At 55.0% G+C, this 15,213-nt stretch overlaps 1 protein-coding gene across 5 annotated transcripts in view; it reads left to right on the top strand.

Annotated features, from left to right (window-relative positions):
* The window catches only part of TEX264 (testis expressed 264, ER-phagy receptor), a 29,202-nt gene that overhangs the window by 4,416 nt on the left and 9,573 nt on the right, over window positions 1-15,213 (top strand). For 4 of the 5 annotated variants that reach the window (XM_032458404.1, XM_032458407.1, XM_006174073.3 and 1 more), the window contains one exon: window positions 7,806-8,027. The exons of the other annotated variant lie outside the window; for it this stretch is intronic. In XM_032458404.1, coding sequence (XP_032314295.1) covers window positions 7,806-8,027 — 222 coding nt within the window. The remainder of the gene's footprint in view (window positions 1-7,805; window positions 8,028-15,213) is intronic. 5 annotated transcript variants of the gene reach the window in all.

Raw genomic sequence — 15,213 nt, 5'->3', positions numbered from 1 at the left:
CCTGCCATGTCATGCGATGGTGCTGCCCACAGCTGCATGGGCTGGCAGCTCTGCCAAGAGTCCTGCGACCTCTAGTGCAAGCATTGGGAATCCCCAGCTCTGTTCTCTTGCCCTAGAGAGCTCAAGTGGGCAAGGCCTATAGCCTACACACTGTCTGCTGACCGGGCCTTGTTGGGGTGCTCTGTTGAAACAAAGGTGTGTTCACTCCCTCTCTGTGCAAGGTTCTTCTTGACACCTGCACTCTGGAGATGAACAGACTGGCCCTGCCCTCAAGAAGCTTTGTGTGGTTGGCAAGTCATCCCTACATAAATGAATCTCCAGCAGGGCACTGTGCTCAGTGCCCACAGAGCTTTGAGCTGTGGGTTTTCAGAGCATGCCTCCAGCCTGCTGGGGAGGCTCAGGGAGGAAGTCTTCTGCCATGGATAGAATTTTGCTCTCCTGGGAAGGGCCTCCTGCCTAAGGGAACTACAGCTGTGCAGGCCTACAGACATAAGGTGACAGGGGAAGTGTGTCCAGTGGACACATGATGAGGGGAGAAAGAGGTAGAAGGGTTTGCTGGCCGAGGCAGTGGGTGGTACAGTAGGCTGGGAGGAAGGGTGCAGCACAGTTTGCCACCTGCAGTTCAGGAAACTACGGGATAGCAGGTGGAGGAGGGAAAGAGTTGAGGCAGGGGGCCATTGCAGACATTGAGCTGGGCTTGGGTGAGCGGTGACCTGGCCTGGATGAGGAATGAGTAGACATTGAGGTTTTGAGGTCACGTGGCTGGGAGATGCCACTAAATGGGAGCCAAGAGCACTGGGGCCCAAGTGGGATGGGGCAGATGCTGGGCTATGAGAAGCTCCTAGACCAGATGCCAGACCCCCACCCTTACAGGATTCCGGTCTGTAAGTCCCTGCCCCTCCTTCCACACCTAATGCAGTTGGAACCTTTTGCAAGACCTCAGTGGGAGGGATGAGAATCCTTGCAGCTGCCTTTTTCCTCATCAGCATGTCCTGTTCTGGAAGCAGTATGCTGCCTTTTGGGTTGAAAGTGCTAATTCCAGGATGGGAAAGGGCCCAGGCAGTGGGGTACCTTGGGGTCAGTGCTGGAGGCTGGTCCAGGGAAAAGTGAGATAGAAGAATCCTGGCATGGGGCACTCTCCCCATGGCCTCGTGACCCAGCCACCTCCAGGCAGCCCACCATACAGTTCTCCTAGAGGTATGGTGGATCCTCTGGGGTGATCCCTGGGTGTCTAGGATTGGTGGGGCACAGCCCGACTTGATACCAGTCTAGGGGTCCATGACCTGAGAGTTCAGCCTTGAGGCCAGTGATTCTGTCTCACCACTGTCCTGCTGTGTGACCTGGGCATATCACATTCCCTCTGTGAGCCTCCCATTTTCTCCTCTATGGAGTCATGTTAAAGTACCTGCTTATAGGTAGGCTGGCAGGGGTTAAATTAAGTGACATAGGTGAGGCATTCACCCCAGCACCTGGCCCTCAACAGAACTATAACAACAACAACAACAACAACAAAAGGGTGGAAAAAAACATTCATGCTAATTAGTTGTGATGACGGATTGTTAGGCTGGGCACTCATAACCAGGCCTAGACCCTGTGAACATCTGGTTGGCACAGACGGTGGACATATAGGTCAAAGTGGCCACTCTGACCCTGTCCATCCTGGTCCTGGGTCACTCCAGGAAACACTTGAGTTCCCATTTAGAGTTGGGTCGCACCTTGAACCTGGGATGGCTCAGGGATGCTTAGTCTCCATGTACTCTAGAAGCTGGGCAGTGTGATCTCTGCCTGGCGGAGATCCTGAAAGATTCAGGGAACCCTGGACCCCAGGCTTCGGGTGCTCATGGCTGTCACAGGCTGATCTATAAGGACCTGAGGCCTCTGGGTCCATGCTACTGATATTATAGAGGAGGAGAGTAAGGAGCAGATAGGAGCTGGGGTGCTATCTCACACAGTTTAATCGTGCTCTTTAATTTCATTTAACAAAGATTTGAGCACCTGCTCTGTGCCACTCTATCCTGGGCACTAGGGCACTATGGAGACCAAGAGGCCCAGACCTCAGGAACTCTCAGTGGGCAAGGGGTATGAGGGAAGCCTATAGGAGAGGCCTCATCTGGTCCTAGGGAAGGGAAGAGCCCAAGCTTTCTGTTCCCTAGCTGCCTCCCACAGTGGTGTTCAGCATGGGGCCCTGTATATTGTGGTTCACAGAAGGAAGAGACAGGATGTAGGCTGAGCTGTTGAGTGTCCCATCCCCACTCCACCCTCCCTAGCCAGCACAACAGGAGCTAAAACCTGCTTCTCTGTGAGTGTGGGAGGAAGTAAGGCTATTTCAGGCTCTGTGAGTGGGGCAGTGAGTGACCAGGTGAGGGGTGGCCACATGCTGTGTGTGCTGCCCACCCCCATGAGGTATGGACTAACAGCTCCCCAGCCATGCCCCTTCCAGACCTCAGCTGGGCAAGGGGAGGCTGGTTCCTGAGAAAAGCCTGGTGAGGCCTCACCTGGTCTGACTCTGGGCCCAGGAAGTGACACAGGAAAGGGCACCACCACAGTAAGATTGTGGCGATTGCCACATCCTGGGGACACGTATGTATGTATGTATGTATGTATGTATGTATGAATGTATGTCAGCCAGCCAGCCAGCCAGCCGGCCCTCTCTCCTGGAGTCGTTTTTGGGAGGAGGCTGTAAGATCTGGGCGAGTGCTTATTGTGGTGCCGGAAGGATTCCATTCTCCATCCCTGAGGACCTTGATAGCAATGGGGGGAGGAAGGAAGGAGTATGTGGCAGGAAGTTGACAGACCCTGGCAGTGGCTCATAGGTGTCCCTCTGCACTCCCAGGCTCAGCATTCATGGAGTGTGGCCATTTCCTCTTCTAAGTACCAAAGAAGCGAGTGAGTTCCAGAGTCAGGGATCTGTCTTCACCCCTCCACCCCACCTCCCTACCTCCCTCAGTGCGTGCGTGCGCGCGCACACACACATATCCAGTACTGCTCTGTCCTCTCCCCTACTGCTGAGGTGGGGGCTGGTGGGGTTGGACAGTGACTTTTGCCTCCCCTTGGGTGTTAGGAAGGAGCTGGAGAGGACCCTGAGCACCTCATATGATCCTGACCATATGAGCCTGACCAGTTCTGTCCTGTCTGCTAGCCTGGCCCTCCACCTCCTGCCCCACCCTCTGCTGCCACTGCCTCGGCTGCTGTCTTTGGGGCTTAAGTACCTACCTATCTGCCCTTGTGGGGAGCTTGGCTGAGGCAAGTAGGGCGTGGCAGCTGGTTCAGTTTACCTGGCCAAGGAGAAGGTGCTTGCCCCAGGCATGGAGTGATGGCGATGGGAACGGGTAGCGCTTGGGTTCTGCCTTTAGTAAGCTAGACCGCATTAGACCTCCTTTTTCCCCCTAGACCACTGAGAGACAGCCTGGGCCACCAAGTCTACAGGGCCTAAGGCTGGTAAGAGTTTGTTGCCCCTCTTCCCCTTCAATGTGTGTAGGGGTATGGGCCCCCCCGTTCTCCCTGGAAACACTGAGGTCCCATGGATCGTGGGAATAGTTGGGGTGAGGGAATAGAATTTCCCTGAATTGAGTCCTCAACAGGATCAGTGGGAATGTGGGCTGGGCTGATGCTTCCTGAAGGCCCAGGCCATCCCATACCCCCATTACCTGGTAATGATTTTTGGCCAGATGGAGTCCAGGCTTTTGCTCTGCAACAGGTTAACTGTGGGGCAGCTGTGGAAAGGTGAGCCCACTCTGCCCAGCAGAGCTGCCTTTGGAAGGGAGAAGGGGTGAGGTGTGGGAGAAGAGGGCTTTGGACTCTGGGTTTGAATCAAGGCTCCACTGCTAACCAGCATGTTACTCTGAACAAGTCGCTTTGGCCATCTGGTAATTCCTGCTTCAGAAGTTTTGTTTTTCTGGGGATTAGATAGTAAGGATAAGGCCAAACACCCAGCTCCTAAAAGGTGCTTTAGGGCTCTGGGCATCCCCCCCACCACTTCTGAGGACCTTGTGCTTTTAGGAACTCTCCCTGCCTGCCTCTGGCCTAGCCTCCTGTGGGCTGCCTGGGCCATATGAGGAGGCGCAGTGGAGGGAGAGGCCCTGGCACAGGCCATTCCTAGTCAGGGCCTATTTCTTGGTCTCAGAGTGGCTGTAAGTAGTGTGGCACACTCTAGAGCCAGTCTGCCTAGGTTTGAATCCTGATTCCAAACTTGCCTTGCTGGGTGACCTTTGCTGAATAGCTTTGTTCTCTGGATCTCAGGAACAGTGTTCTTTGGATTTAATAAGCTGAAGCATGGAAAGCAGCATCTGGGGCCGGTGGTGAGCTCCTTGTCAGGTACTAGCTGTTGTTAGGTCTTGGCCAGGCAGGAACCCTCTCTTCACTAAGGGCTCACACAGCAGGGTCAGCAGGGTCAGCAGGGTACTGTGAGGCTTCTCTGGAAGGGGCAGTGAGGCCAGCTTGTACTCGGTAGCTGGAGGTTCTAAGCAGACTGCCCTCTTCTCACAATGCTGGGACTCAGGAGGCCTCACAGCCCAAAGGAGATACTCTGGCATCTCTTACCTGACACTTTTGCTCTGAGGGCGGATTCTGGATGGGCCTGCCTTACTCACATTGGTGGTGGGTCTGGCCACTGCTCTGTCTCCCTGATGTGGGTCCTTGCTGATACTAGTTCTGGTCTAGCTCTTGTTCTGGGCATAGATACTCAGAAATGACTGATATGGGGAGGAAAAGACAAATGGAACTAGGAGACTCAGGCTGACTTCCTGGGGTCAGGCTCAGATAAAGCCATTGCATTGAACCAAGATGGGTGGGGTTTCTAGCCATCAGAGCACTCCTACCTTCTGGGCCCTTGACAGCCTAGGTGGGCCATTCCCCTGGAGGTAGGCCTGGGCTCTCCAGGGAGCCCAGGGAAGCTTTCCACTCCTCCAAGACCAGCCTTGCCATTCCCAGCTTGTGTTAGGGCCTGCCAGTCTCCTTGCTGGTTCCTGGTTCCGACTGCCTTCCAGTTCCCACCTGGTATGGGGCTGCTTAGCAGGTGGTGGGCTTGCTGGGTAGCCTCCTAGGCTGCCCCTTAGCCACTTGTGCAGGGGAGAGGGCAGGAAGTGTCCTCACTTGTAGAACTGAGCGATTCCTCAGGCAGAAAGGGAGGGAGTACCTCTGTGCCCCACACCTCCGGGATCTCAGGAGCCCTGTCTCATTAGCTGTTTCCCTCCCATGTGATAAGAGTTCTTCCTTTTTCAAGGTGGAGGGAGAGGATGTTTGCTCATGGTTCAGGGCCCATGTGTGCATGTGTATGCATTCACGTACTATTGCTGAGCACACCCAAGAACTTTCTGTGTGCACAAGATCCTGGACGTTACTGCCCAAAGGCCTGGAGTGGTAGGGAGAGATGGAGAGGCCATCAGTTACAATACAGCACAAGACCTACTCCATCTGGTGGGCATTTGGGGATGAGAGAGGAGGGATTGCTTAGCGAGGAGCAACAGAGGCTTTCAGGATGAGAGTTGAGCTGTGTCTTGAAGGATGGGAGAGTTTCCCAGGCAGAAGGGACTCTGGAGTAGGGTTAGGAGGACATTCCAGGCAGGGGAAGTAGCCTACGCAAAGACAGGAAGCATAGGAGGATGTGGTATGTTTGGAGAGCTGCAAATAGTTCCATGTGGGTGTTTGCGGGGTGTGGAAGGAGAGGAGGCTGCAAGGCGGATTGACCAGAGCCTGGGTTTATCTCTCCCTCTGCCACTCAGATGCTTAGTGGGTGCCTGCCCACCTGGGTCCTGGCCCCTACTCAGGCCTGGGGATGCAGAAAAGGAGTGCGAGGTGAGTGTGTGGACAAAGTGGGCAGTGTGGTGTGGGCCACTCGGAGGCAGCCTTGCATGCTTGGCTCAGGAGTTTCATCTTAGAGGTGAATTGGGAGCTGTTGAGAGATTCTAAGCAGGATGATCATAGGTGCTCTTGTGCCTTTGGGGGACTAAGGAGGATGTGGAGCTGGGAGCTCCAGTAGGGCTGCTGACGATCAAGACCCTGGGACCCAAACCCAGGCAGGCCAGGAGTTAGAGAGGAGATTATCAAGTGACCCTCCATTCATTTTTCTATTTAGCCTATATTGGATGTTTCTTTTGTACAGCATAGATTGCAAGGGTTAGGAACAAGATAGGCTTTGCCACGGGCACTGTCGCTTGGTCTGTCAGCAAGGCCTGTCAGACCTTCTGTCGCAAATCTTGGGTGTGAATGGGGCAGTTGCACCATCTAGAGACAAGAGGTGGTACTGCAGTGATTTCCCATGCCTCTGGGTAGGATGGGAGGAACATAGGGCTCGGAGAAGTGACTGTGCTGCAAGGTAGACTTGATGTGGGCAAGAGATTACAGCACGATGTTGGGATGTGTGTGGGAGCCACCCGGAAAGGCTCCCCAAGGGGGTATTTGGACTTGAAGGATGGGCAGGGAGGAGCTGCACGCTCAGAGATTTGGATAGGTGAGAATTCTAAGCCAAGGGTTACTTGTTTGGCCTGTGTCATAGCTACTAATAATAAAACAACAATGGAGTGCTTGCTGAGTGCTGGACCGTGCTAAGCCCTCATGTGAAGGATCTCATTTAATACAACAGTTCTGTAAATTGCTATCAAGGAACTGGGACTTTAGGAAACCAAGGGACTCATCCAGAACACAGGACTCGAGATTCATGCCCAGGCCTGCCTCTCTCCAGAATTTGCACCATATTGCCTGCCACAAAAGCCCTGAGTTATGCTTAATGACAGAGGATTCAAGGGACCAGAAAGGGGACCAAAACTTCAGAGAGCCGAGGGTGACCCGCAGGGACTACATAGAGGTGAGAGTGCCCAAATCTAAGGCAAAGTGAGACTCCAAGGGCAAGTTTGAGTTGGCCAAAGTAGAGCGGCAGAGCAGAGGTCAGAAACCCCTAGGGGATTATTGACAGGACTTGGAGAGGGCCAGTGGGAGGGCAGGGAGAGGTAAAAATGACTTTACCGTACTTGGAAGGTAGGCTGGGGAGGAGAGCAAGTGGAGGTAGAGGGAGTTTAAATTTAAAGGTCCGTGGGCCCTGAGTAGGGCCTTAAGATTGAAGAAAACCCAGGATGGAGAGTACAAGGTCTGTGGTAAGTCTCTAGGATTTAGGAACAGATACCCCTGGGGGCTGGTACAGATTCAGGTGGCATGAGGTGATACAAACTGGGCCTCTTTATGCCAGGAGGAGAAGCAAGCACTGGGCCTTGCAGGCCTGGGGTCAGGTCTAGGAACTGTTGGAGACTCACATAGGAGCCTCTACCTGGCTAGGGTTTCTGGGAACCAGGGGAGGGAGGGCAGCTAGGGAGGGGAGCAGAGTGCTGTGTAGTGTAGGCACTGCGGGCCCAGAGAGACTTGTAGGAACCAACAGTCTCGGCCAGGAAGGTGCCTGGGAAGTGGGGCAAGTTTGGGATGGGGCCTGGGGTGGAGAGGAGATCTGGAGGCCCTGGAGATGTTGGTTGGCCCCCACCTGAGAGTCTGGGAAGAGGATCTCTCAATTTCATCAGCAACCCAGAGTTCATTGTGATTCTGCTTCCTGACCAGTGCTTCCTGCAGCCCCTCCACAACCAGCACAGGGCCTGGCCTGTGTGTTGGAGGAATACATGAAGGGATGGATGAGTCTTGCAGCAGGATACCACAGGCCAGGGCCGTGGATGGATTTCAGCAGGAAAATCCTAGGGTCTGGGGCTGCATGGCCTGTAGCAGCTGGTGGTTATGCCAAGCCCGAGCTGGCACAGAAGCCAGGAGGCAAGAGGTCTTAGGGCCTCCTTCCTTTGCCCAGCCCTGACACTTCTTCTCTGCCTCCCTAGGTGCCCCCTGAGAAGTGCCGCTGTGCAGTGGGCAGCATTCTCAGTGAAGGTGATGAGTCGCCCTCCCCTGAGCTCATCCGACTGTATCAGAAATTTGGCTTCAGGGTGTTCTCCTTCCCGGCACCCAGCCATGTGGTGACGGCCACCTTCCCCTACACCACCACCCTGTCCATCTGGCTGGCTACCCGCCGTGTCCATCCTGCCCTGGACGCCTACATCAAGGTGAGACAAGGTCTGGTGTGTGTGTCAAGGGGCAGCCAGTCGTTTGGAGGTCAGGGAGGCCTGCCGTGTCTGGGAGGAAAAGGTGGTTTTGGGAGGGCAGCAGTCCGGGGCCCTTGTAGTGTAGCTGCCTATGTAACTAAGAAGATGGGCAGAAGCTGCTGGCATCTCTTCCACGTGCCTGACACCCTGTGGGCCCCAGAACATCTCCCAGGAGCATGAGGAGTTTGTTCAGAAACCTAGCCTTGTTACTTCAGCTCTGGCTTGGAACAGAGATATCCTTAGTGCTCAGTCCCCACTCCAGACCTACCATGCCCCCTTCCTGCTAGAGGCCTGCAGAGCAAGGGCTCTGAGGCTTCCAGTGGCTGGGAGGCCCCAGGTGTATATGTGTTGCCCTGGCCTTGCCTCTGTGTGGGCTTATGCACCTGCTCCCTGAGTCCAGGACTGGGGCAGCAGTGGCAGACTCTGTCTTCCTCAGTTCCTGACCTGGCCCTTGGCAGTGCTGGTGGACCATCCTGCCTGAAAGAAGAAAGAAAGCTAGACACCAGGAGATCTGATAGGAGTCTCTTGTGTCTGTGGAGTTCTTTGTAAACTTTCCCTGTTGTAAATCCCTCCTCCTCTATTACATTTTGTAAACTTGGGTGCTAGGGAAATGACCCCAGTTTGGGCTTGGAAGTGATTGTTTATTCATCTGTTCAATTTGTATTTATTGAATGTTTGTGCCAGGTATTGTGCTGGACGTGGTGTGAGACGTTGGTGTGTGAAATAGGCATTTACAGTGAGGTGGTGGAGATAGGTAATAATGTCAGACAAAAACGGGACGTGCTAGGAAAGAACAGGGTGAGAAAAGGCAGGGAGCCAACTTGAACGGAGTAGTCAGGGACAGCCTGTCGGGGGAAGTAGCCTCTTAGGCAGAATCCTGTGAAAGCACTTGCAGAGGGGTAAGAATGTTCTAGGCAGAGCAGGATGAGGAGCATGGGGGTGATCTAAAGTCAGTGGGAAGTCACTGCAGTGTTCTAGCCAGGAGAGTAGCAGGATATGAGCCATGTAAGATGGGCTGTGCCATCTCTGGGCAGGGTGGGACTGGATTAAAACTAATTACAATTTGTTTTGGAGGTAGAACTGATGGATTTGTGGGTGGGTTGGATCATGTGGCGGGGAAGGAATGGGAGGAGTCACAGGCTCTGGTCACCTCTGGCCCAGGGCAGGTGGGGGAGCACATAGTGGTGCTTTGCACTGAGATATGGAATGGCTGAGGAACTGGCTTGCGGGGCAGCCAGCTCTGTGGGCTGTGTCAGAGAGACATCTGAGTCAGGGTGTGGAGTCAGCAGTGATGTGTGTAGTCTGGTAGACATGCTTTGGGACATGAGCCTATTGACAGTGCTTGCCCTGGGGGGCAGCTGTGCAGCAAAGGTTGTGCAGAGAGCTTGACCAGTGTGGCTGGGGTCAGGATACAGGAGGAAGAAAGTTAGCAGGACTGTGAACTTGGGGGTTTTGAAAGAGCCTGGTGGTTTTGTTCCCCAAAGCAGCTTGGGAAAAGGGACAGGGCCCTGGTGATGAAAATGGGAGCTCAGACAGGTCCTGGTTAAGGAGATGTAAGGGTCTGGGATCAGGGCTGGGGAATCAATAAATTGGGCCCTGGGTCACCAGCTGTGGACCTGATAGCCAGAGATAGGAAGAGGAGAAACAGGAGGGTGGTCATGGTAGGCCAGGCATGAGGAAGATAGAGGAGGATTTCCTTTGTGAACTGGAGGGTGGCAGCCAGAAGGGTGCTAGGGCAGGGTGGCGATGGGGGCGCTGTGCTTGCCTGGGGGTGGGTTGGGCAGGAGGTGGGGAAGCTGGTTGGTGGTGAGGGCAGGAAGGAGACGTCAGTGACCAAGGCCTGCTCAGCATTTCACCCACGAAAGGGCTGGTGTGTGGTGTCTCCAGTCCTGTCTGTGCCATCCTCAGCCTCAAGGGCTGGTCTGGAGGAGCACCCCTAGGAAGAGACTTTCTGGGTTCCAGATCTCAGAACAGGACGGGTAGCATGCGGTGTGGTGGCAAGCAGCTCAGCCACCAAAGCCTTTTCCTGGCTTCAGGGGTTTATTTTTAGACACCTTTGTCCAGATTTCCCGGCCCCTGACAGCTTCACAGGTTGCCCGGTTTTGACGTCACCTCTTAGATGAAAGCCCTTCCTCTGCCTCCTCCTCCCATGGGGGCCTGTCGTCTGTGGTCTGAGCTTGGTTTTCCTGGGGTTATGGCTGGAGCAGGGGGAGTACCATCCTCTTTCCTGCCTGGGATGAGGAAGCAGGGGTGCAGGGCAAGGGGCTTCTCCAGAGGTGTCTGAGGCATGCTGTGTGGGAGAGTGAGAGATGCCAGGCTGCCCACAGTTGGGGCGCAGCCCAGGTGCTCTGCTGGTTTCTGGGGGTGGCATTCACCTCTACCCCCATGTATAGCCTGGTCTTTCATCCTGAGGGTCAAAGCCAGGTGAAACACGAGGAAGAGCTGGTTTTGTTTGTTGGTCTCTGCCTGCAGTGGACAAGGGGAGGCCCTGTGCCTCTCTCAGCCTCGATGACAGAGAGCAGAGAATATAAGGCTCGCTCTCACACCTGCCCTCTTCCCCACTGCCCTGAGAGCAGAGAAAGGAGGCTGCTAATGAGACTGGGCGCTTCTGACTCTTCCAACCCCGACAGCTGGCTGCCTTTAACCATGTGTCATGTTACATACATGAGCCCACGTCCTTCTTTTTCTCCACCTTGCTGGCTTCTCTCTGGATCTGAGGCTGGTTCTGCTGTGGAGTTGCTTCAGATGCAGTGACAGCAGCCATCGACTTTCTATTTCAAGAGGGGTGAGGGAGGGCTTGGCAGGCTCACCTGCCTCCCCAGATGCTGGGGCGCGAGTTGGAGGTGAATGATCTCAGAGCTTTGGAGGAGGGAGGTAGAGAGCAGCTGCTGTCCTGGCAGTTGCAGGTATGCCTGAGCCTGGGACAGGATTGGTCTTATGAGACAGCAGGGGTCCTCAGTGTCACCATGAGGAGCCTGAAGAGAAGCACTTGTCAGGCCTCTGCAGAAATTCTGGAAGGACGACCAGATCTCAGCTTTGTGGTCTGTGTGGCAGCCCCTGGCTCTCTGGCCCAGGCTTCTCTAGTTTGGCAGCCTGGTAAGCTGAGCTATTGGGGCTGGAACTCTGCCTTCCTCCACGTAAACCACTGGGGGCCTCCAAGCCAAGCCCCCTGGGACAGCATATGTGTGACGGGTCCCTGGGTGCTGTGTGACCATCAGTCCACATGGAAGATGCCCCAGCTTTTTCAGCCTGCTCCACCAGAGTCCAAGATATGAGCTTCCAGGGCAGGAGGAGACCACTCTCCCTGAGCACCTGGCAGCTGCAGGAGGGAACTGAGCTCCCTTGAAATTGCAAGGCCACAGAGAAGGTGGGTCCCAGATGTCAGTCCCAAGTAATAGGCAGAAGCCCCAGAATTCACCTCAGAGTGGGACCAGTCTTAATGAACCTCCCGGGAAGAATTGGGACACATGGAGGAGTCCAGAACTGAGTGGGAGGCCTGGGGACCCATGTGTGGGATTGTGTGTGAGGTCCCAACACTCGATACTTGACTTATATCTGCCTGCAGTTGGCAGTGGAGGTCACTGAGAGTGTTAGAATCTCCAGCCAAGCCCCCTATGCCTGAATTCCTCGCAACAGGATCTGTGATTTTTTTTCCCCATAAACCCTCTTCCCAGAGTCTCTGCTTTCCCGGAAGTTTTTGGTGGGTGTTGAGGGAGTGGTCTGTGATGTTAGGGCATCTTCTCCTGAGTTCAGGGAGACACCGGGCATTGTCTGCATGGAGGCAGGTTGGCTGGGAAATGCAGGTCGGCCCTGGAGGTTGGATAGTGGCTCTTTCTCCATAGAATTGAACAGGTGTGGTAGGCAGGGCAGGTATACTGAGCCCTTCGGGGGAACCTCAGTGGTAGAGTTCTGGGACAGCTGGGTTGATGGGGTTATCCTACCAGGGATAGCCGTGGGCAGGGAGACCTTAGTTCTCAGACTCCTCTGGGACAGGAGCCTAGGGGCTGTACCAAGGTGCCCCCATGACTGGCAGCCAGGGGTCGGGGAGCTGCACTCAGACCTTTACCTGCTTCAACTGGAGTTGCTCTGCCCTTGGGTTTTACAAATCAGATGGCCTTGTGAACTTTTTTTTGGAGGAGGATGTTTAAGACTTAACTGGTTTGAAAACCTCTGTCCTGTGAGGGATGCAGAGTTGGGCAGATGCATGTCTGTTCCAGATCCTCAGGACACCATGACAGTTGCAGTGTGAGTGGAGCTGGGAGGCACCGGGCAGGGGCGGGAGCTCTCAGAAGAGGCACTTGTTTCTGGAGGAGCTGGAAGCTGGACCTGGAGGAGGCCTTGGGGAGTGTCAGGGTGGAGATCTCCCTGGAGTGGTTGTGACTGAAGTCCTGAATGGTGGGTGATAGGCTGGCAGTGTCAAGGGGCAGCCAGCTGGCAACTAAGGAGCAGGGGCCTCAGCAGGTTGCCTACAGAAGTGGGTCAGCCTGTTGAGCTGTGGGTTGTGAGGAAGCTTCCAGCAGCATGGTTAGCCTGGGTCCCATCCAGTGGCTCATAATCTCCTGTGTTTGTTTCCCCTTAAGCTGTCTGGGGGACTTTGAGGGCATCAGAGGTGGAGGAGGTTTGAGTCCACGCTGGGGCCAGAACACCAGTGGGGAATAGCGTGGCCCTGGCAGTGGGAATCCAGGTGAGGAAGCCCCAGTGGAAAATGAAATTTGGGGTCATCTCTCCCCCTGCTCATCACCTTTGCTGAGCTAATGTGGGAGGGTTCCCGAGCTTTATTTTTAATAAGAAAGGCCCTCCTGGTATCTCAGCTCAGTCACTTACTCAGTAGTTATTTACTGGGCCCTCTTTTGTGTGGCCTTGTTGGCGGCATGGGGGAACCAGTTAGGAGGCAGGCATAAAGTCCTAATCAAAGCCAGCATCCCTATTATTTTATCAATAGGGCTACTGAGGCCTGGGGTGGGGCGGTTACCCAAGGGCAAGGGATGAAGCAGTGGCTGAGTCCAGGCTAGGTCCCTTGGGCTGAGAATCATTGTGATGACTACAGGCCTTTTGCCACTCTGCCCTGTCCATGAGTGGGGCTGGGCCCTAAAAGCTGAGGACTTGTCATGAACTTGGGATACACTGGGGATGGTGCTCAGAATGGGCCTGGAATAGCAGTGCCGTGGCACAACACACTTTTGACCCTCTGTCTCCAACCCTGGTGGGCAAGGTCAGGGACTGAAGCTGTCAGTCTGGGAGACTAAACCAGAAGCAAAGGGCAGGAAGAGTCTGGCTGCCAGTTTGCCCAGCAGGCATTCATTAAGGGACACCTTGGCAGCTGTTCTGGGCACAGGCAGCAGCTGCTGCAGGTACCTTATTGGGCCTCATGTCCTCACCCTCAGTGAGGTGGAGGCGGCTCCATTCCCAGGCTTCCCTCACTGGGGCTCCAGGGCCAGCTCACCTGCCAGTGCTGCCGCCTGCTAATTGGCCTTCCCCAGCTCAGGGAGGAGGGAACTCTCAGAAGCATCAGGATTGGGGCTGAGTGATAAGTCCCCAGAACTCTTTCCTCCTACCCATTCTGCCAGCCACAGGGCTTAGCTGTGCCCACAGAGGGAGTGGGGTGGGGAGGGGGAGATGAATTAACTGGGAAAGGCAAAGCAAGCTTTGGGGTTGGTGGCATTTGGACTGAGCTTTGCAGGGTGGGTAGCCTTTTCCAGGTGGGAAGGCAGGTCAGGCGGAGGCACTGACTTGGGCATGGCTTGTGTATCCAGTCTGGCTGGAGAGCAGAGTTGGAGCAAGAGATGAGGCTGAGTCCTGCAGGCTCAAGGGAGCCACTGATGATTTCTGAGCCGATAAGTGACAGCATCCAGGATGACTTTGGAACAGGACTATGAGCACTGAGAGGTGGGGAGGAAGAGCTGGAGGCCACAAACTCTGAACAAGAGTAACAGAAGTTAGCTCAGGGTAGCTGTGACTCCACTCCCAGATCCCCCTCCCCACGAGCCAAGAGGAGACCCCCGTTCCCTACCCCAGACACACACCTGACTCTCTTTAGGGAGTTGCCCCTGGGTGTTGAGGTGTTGGGGGACCCCACAGGAGCTAGGCCTCTCCCCTCTGCAAGCCTGGGCCCTGGAACCTGTTCCTCAGCCTCTCTGGCTTCACCCCTCCCCACTCCCCTACCCCCGGAATGAAAGCACAAAGCCAGCCTTTGCTGGGGCGGGCGTGGGAGCCACCACTCTCGAAATACCAGCTCAGATATGGTAGCTTGGCAGCCCTGCAGGACCCTGGGGGCTGAGGCTTGTCTGGATGGTGCTGTGGGGTTGGGCTGTCACCAATCCAGAGAGAGCCTTCTTCCTCTGGCAGATGGGCCTTACCAAGGAAGAATTCTTTTGCTCTTCTCCAGAGAACTTGAGATTCCGGGAACAAGGAAGGAGAGATTCCTAGGAGGGGGAATCCCTCCAGAGCAGAACAACTCTGTCCTTTAGCAGAGCCCTCAGACAAAGAAAGACTATTTGTCTGGTTATGCAGACAGGCAATCTAAGGCTCCAGAGAGAAGGTCTTCCCTGAGGGATGGGTGGAGGTGCCAGTCCCAGATGAGAAATTCAGGGCCCTCTCCTCCTCCCCTACCTTCTCTCCTTCCCCCACCTCTCCATCCCCACTTGCCCACCTGTCCTTCCCTTTGGCACATCATGATTCCTCTGGCTCCCTGATCCCTTGGCTTCAAAGCTCCATCTGCACCAAGCAGCTTTCCTGCTGCTGGATAATCAATCAGCAACATTTTCGTTGGCTTATGAGCTGGACTGGCTCAAGGTCCTCGACTGCACAGATGCTGCAGAGAGTGGCTGGATCTTGGAGAGGGGTGGGCTGTGGAGCCTGCCATGGCAACAATGTCATCTGGGAGGCTGTGGCTCCCCTCCCAGATTTGGAAAGGAGAGTGATAGGATCCCAAGTCTGAGCCCCTGAGCTCTCCATGGAGTACCCACCCCAGTGCTTCCCAGTGCTGTGGTCCTGCTCCATGAAGGCCCAGAAGGCCAGAGCAGGGCTGAACTGGGGTTGAGTATTGGCCACTTGAGCATGGCTGTGGGTCAGGGTCTTCTTAGCCCAACCAGGCACTGAGATGCTTAAGGGCCTGTGTCCCCTGTGTCTGCTTAGAGGGAACCACCCT

Source organism: Camelus ferus, chromosome 17, assembly GCF_009834535.1.
Source record: "Camelus ferus isolate YT-003-E chromosome 17, BCGSAC_Cfer_1.0, whole genome shotgun sequence".
NCBI classification, from domain to species: domain Eukaryota; kingdom Metazoa; phylum Chordata; class Mammalia; order Artiodactyla; family Camelidae; genus Camelus; species Camelus ferus.
Note: the sequence above shows the minus strand (reverse complement) of the source record. Positions and strands in the feature narration are given on the sequence as shown.